At 35.2% G+C, this 5,134-nt stretch overlaps 3 protein-coding genes across 3 annotated transcripts in view; all 3 read left to right on the forward strand.

The window, feature by feature from the left end:
• LOC105170913 (hexokinase-3) overlaps positions 1-1,404 on the forward strand; it is a 5,790-nt gene extending 4,386 nt beyond the window's left edge. The window contains exons 8-9 of the mRNA XM_011091845.2: positions 524-605; positions 724-1,404. Coding sequence (XP_011090147.1) covers positions 524-605; positions 724-1,098 — 457 coding nt within the window. The 3' untranslated portion in view covers positions 1,099-1,404. The remainder of the gene's footprint in view (positions 1-523; positions 606-723) is intronic.
• LOC105171141 (metalloendoproteinase 1-like) lies at positions 2,245-2,712 on the forward strand. Its single transcript, XM_011092169.1, has one exon. The coding sequence runs from the start codon at positions 2,245-2,247 to the stop codon at positions 2,710-2,712; it is 468 nt and encodes a 155-aa protein (XP_011090471.1).
• The window catches only part of LOC105170914 (ubiquitin-conjugating enzyme E2 20), a 1,952-nt gene continuing 764 nt past the window's right edge, over positions 3,947-5,134 (forward strand). The window contains exons 1-3 of the mRNA XM_011091846.2: positions 3,947-4,312; positions 4,727-4,754; positions 4,899-5,126. Coding sequence (XP_011090148.1) covers positions 4,173-4,312; positions 4,727-4,754; positions 4,899-5,126 — 396 coding nt within the window. The 5' untranslated portion in view covers positions 3,947-4,172. The remainder of the gene's footprint in view (positions 4,313-4,726; positions 4,755-4,898; positions 5,127-5,134) is intronic.

Consider the following 5,134-nt stretch of genomic DNA (forward strand, 5'->3'; position numbering starts at 1 on the left):
AGTTATGGTTGATCTAGGTCATTGCTTAAGCATTCATTTCCTACAAATTGTGATAATTTGATAAAACATGCTATGATATAAACTCTAGAATCATCATTTTATATATATTCGTAGTTACTTGGATGTATTAGTTTTTAGATTGTCAAACTAGCATTATCTTATGACTATGTAATTTCTACTGGTTAGACAAAGTGGGGCATACTTAGACTATGGAAATAAATGAATGTTGATGGCAATCGCAGACTGGTGACTTTTGTATCTTCTCTTTTTCTTCCTGTTTTTATGCTCTCCTGATATTTTTTCCCTTGGTATGTTTCTTTTCCCTGAGTCTGTTTTCTTATCTCTACTAGATGCACTTTGAGGTTTTGGTATATAATATTGGTAAAGATTTGACTAGACCCTTAACTAATGCATAATTTTGCTAAATTGCATGTTTGGTCTTCAGTACATACAACATTCCTTTAGTAGTTGATATAATTTGCATTTAGATTTATTATTTTATCTTTTCCTCGAATCTTTTCAGGACACATTTGATGGCTGCTATGCATGAGGATGACTCCCCTAACTTGACCGAGGTGGCCAGAGTACTAAAAGATACCCTGGAGGTGAAAATTATTTCATTTAACTTAACTATTTGCACTCAAAATGCAGTTAAGATCCCCTATGGAAATGGTCAATACACTCCTATTGTTATTCTCATTTGTTCGCGGCTTTTCCTTTCAGATCCCCGATGTCCCTTTTAGCGTCCGGAGGCTTGTCGTGAACATCTGTGATGTAGTGACACGCAGAGCAGCACGACTGGCAGCTGCTGGCATTGTGGGGATACTGAAGAAGATTGGACGGGATGGAAGTGGTGGAATTGCGGGTGGGAAAACCAAAGTTGGAAGCAAGAATAAGATGATGAGGAGAACGGTAGTGGCGGTTGAGGGGGGATTATATACAGACTATACAATGTTCAGAGAGTACCTAAATGAAGCGATGGAAGAGATATTAGGCGAAGATGTTGCTCCGTATGTCGTCATCAAGATGACCAAAGATGGGTCGGGTATTGGAGCAGCACTTTTAGCTGCATCTCATTCAGCATCCTCCACTGGATAGAGTAGAGTTGCCGTAGTTGCATGAATATCATAGATTATGTAGCTTCTGTAAATTTGTAGAATCATATTCATACCTTGGAGGGAAGGGTTGTGCATATGTGTCGTATAGTAGGCTGATATTATAGGTTACTTGTCTTTTTTCCCTCAATATTTATTACATTCTAGGATCTAAGGAGCTGTCGAATTGTGAAATGTCATCATCTCCTCCAGTCTGTATAATAGGTATAGTGTTACTATGGGTTGAAACATTAAGTGTGATTCTATTTATTCATTTATTTATTACATAAAAATGTGGAATATTTTATGATATATCTCTATGTATATGCTGTCAAATGTCATATTTGTTAAGGATTTTAAGGTTATATATATTAAAATGTTGAATAGTTTTGACGCACTGCGTTACAGTTTCAATTCTTAGGTCCAGAGATATCTATTCCAAAAATTTCAAGCAATTTACTAAACCAATATCAAATGGTCACTAATGAAAAGACAATGGCTTTGAAGGTATGGTCATCACGCCTTCTTCAAATATCATACTTAGGTAGAAACATTTAATAAAATTGCACTCTATGCTTCTTCCTGTCAAATGATGCTTTACTCAGATTACAAAGTAAAGGTTAACCATCAGACTCAGTACAAATACAAGTGAGATGTTGAAATATTACCAATCAATTTCTTCTTTCATCTTATAACTCAACTTCTTGTCAATGGCACCCAACTCTTTCAACTTGCTTTTCTCATGCATTTTCCTCCTTATTCTTCTCAACCCTTTCTTGCACTCTCATGCAAATTCACCTCAATCTGTCTCCCCTATTCTATCTCAATAATCTGATTGGGATTCGAAAAGAACACACAACAAAAAGCTTTTCTAACCTTAAGAAGTACCTTTCAGACCTTGGATATATAAATAATAACAATAACATCAATAGCAAAGCACATTCAAATGACCATCTTTTCAATGATAACTTAGAGTTGGCTGTAAACAAATACCAGCTATTCTTCCACCTTGAAGTAAACAGAGTCTTGGATGCAGAAACAACTGAAAAACTACTCATGCCCAGATGTGGTGTGGGAGATTTTGTGAACCTAAACGCAACCCAATTCCAGAATAGAATCCCACCCTAGTTTTGCTACACTTTTCCCTGGTATGCCTAAATGGCCATCTACAAAGAAAACCCCTACATATTCATTCCCACCAGATACACGCAAATACATTCTAAATCCAATCAAAGATGCTACTAAACAATGGGCTAAAGTAACGTATTTCAAGTTCACACGTACTACAACTTATGATGAGACTGATATCAAGATCAGCTTTCAGTTCAAGGACCATGGAGACTGGGAGCCGTTCGATGGGCCTCTAGGGATTTCGGCACATGCCTCTGCACCAACTGAGGGTAGACTCAACTTTAATGGAGATAAGAGGTGGATAAATGGTGTTGCACCAGATGAATTTGATCTGGAGACAGTTGAGATGCATGAACTAGAACATATTCTTGGATTTGGGCACAACAGCGAGGCTGATGCTCTCATGTACCCCAATATTCCACCAGGAATAAGAAAGAAGTTGGGGCAAGATGACATTGAAGGGATCAAAGCTCTATATCAAACCTAAGCAAAATCTAATTAAGGAATGAAGATTACATGTTAACTGTCTCAAACAATTCCTTCACTTGCTACAATACCTCAACTCTTAGGCCTTGTTTGCTTGGTATCATATGATCATGATGAAATTTAGGAAAAATTTCATTTTTTATCCCACACAACGGAGTGTGATATATTTTTTGTCCTCAGTTTAGCACATTTGATCCTACAGAATAAAAATTTGGTAAAATATACTTTGTCCCCTAAACTATTCTTGATATAACATTTACCCCCTAAATTAATAGATATAACACTTACCCCTTAATTGAACAAAATGCCCCTCATGCCTTGACAACTATTTTCTTTTTTGATATATTTAATATTTTACACATTAAATCATTTTTTAATTCACTGATTATATTTTACTTTATTATAATTAAAATATATTTTTTTAATTAAATTTTTTAACTGAAAGAGGTTTTTTTGCAGGGTTTATAACTGCAGGTTTTTTCTTCCTTTTTTTTTGCTATTTAATTAACATATGAAAGTTTTTAGCAATTTTTTTATAACACAGGGGGTATTATGCAATTTTTTCAAATTTTTTAGCCCATGAGACCAAATATGCTAAACCTATAAATTGAGGGACCAAAAATGCAAAACCTTCTATAGTTTGGGAGCAAACTATTTTTTCTTGAAATTTAGTAAAAGAAAGGATTAGTTACAGTTAAAACTCCTCTAAAAATGTGAAACTACACTTTCTACAAAAAAAATTCTTAAATTACAATTACAATTACACTCTCTTCGAAAATTCATCGTTTACACTTAGCCAATTTTGTTGTGGTTTGGACGAAAAATGTTGACAATAGCAAAAAGAATTACATAAATCATCAATTTTGCTTATTATTTAATATTTCAATATAATAATTTTGTATTATAACAAAAAATATAATAATATTAACCTCATTTCATATATATATATATTATATTTCCTTATAAACACAAAAATATACATGAAAAGGAGTCAAGTATAAATAAATAATTTTTGAAGCGAACGTAAATATAATTTTCTATTTTTAAAGAGATCTAAATATAATTAATCTAAAAAAGAATATAATTCACACGAAATTTATTTTATTTTTAAAGACAGGAACATACCAAAAAAAACAAAAAGAAAAAGGAAAGGAATCAACTAGCCGTTGGGACCCGAAAGCAAAACCTGTGCGCCGTCCATATAACGTTCAAAAATAAATTTGAACGTAAAGAAAACACACCCTTTTATAACTCATCTGCTATTCCCCGTCTTTTCCCATCCACACACACCCTTGACTCTCTCTCTCGTACGTTTCTCAGAACAACAAGAAGGCATCACAGATTTTCGAGCTTAAGTGTCTGTTCTTCGATTCGAGCACAATATTGCAAGTTTTCAAAGGCTTGAAATCAGTTTCTTGAATTAACAGTAGGGAAAAAGGAGAGAAAGAAGAAGAGGAAGAGATGGCGACAGTGAGCAACGTCAACCACCAAGATAACAACCCCAACACCAACAACGTCGCGGCGTCGGCCCCGCCAGTATCGTCGGCTAAGCAGACTGTGCCAACGGCGAAGACCGTTGACACCCAGTCTGTTCTGAAAAGGCATGTTCTTCGTTGAATTTAATTTCATACGGAAGTGTTTGGTTTTCTTGATTTGTGGGTTTTTTCACATGTTTTATGTACTGTAATTGGAGTTGAAATTAGCCCTTTTTCCAACTATGATTTAATCAATTAGTCTTTCTTGGTGTTTCTTGCTCTATATGTTATTCTGTTATTCAATTGATTTACTCTTCAGTAACTGTTTTAGCCCTTTTTCATTTCCCCTTGAAGTATTTGGCTCTCATTGATCTATGGTTTGGGATTGTTCTTTCGTATTCATTAGTCGCTTCTCCTCTTCTTGTTTCCTATTGAAAATCACATTGTACTTTCTGCAGTTTGTTCATCCTGTTTCACTCTCTATACTTTCATATTTCAACCTCTATTTCTGATGTAACTCTTGCCTGATTCAACAAACAGGCTGCAATCTGAGCTAATGGCCCTTATGGTAAGAACTACGATCTATACTCGATTTCCTCTCCACACAAACTTTGTTTCTCATCAATCAACCTTCTGGTTTTGAGCACCGTAAAGAATTCTGAGTCAACTAAATGAACTATGATTTTCTTTCCAATGGCGTAAAATTCTCTAGATGAGTGGTGATGCTGGAATATCAGCTTTCCCTGAGGAGGACAACATATTCTGCTGGAAGGGGACAATCACAGGCAGCAAAGATACAGTCTTTGAAGGAACTGAATACAAGTTATCCCTCGTCTTTCCCTCTGACTATCCTTTTAAGCCACCTAAGGTCAAATTCGAGACGGGCTGCTTCCATCCCAACGTCGATGTTTATGGGAATATTTGCTTGGACATATTGCAGGTTACCTG

The sequence above is a fragment of the Sesamum indicum genome, linkage group LG9 (genome assembly GCF_000512975.1).
Source record: "Sesamum indicum cultivar Zhongzhi No. 13 linkage group LG9, S_indicum_v1.0, whole genome shotgun sequence".
In the NCBI taxonomy this organism is placed as follows: Eukaryota; Viridiplantae; Streptophyta; class Magnoliopsida; order Lamiales; family Pedaliaceae; genus Sesamum; species Sesamum indicum.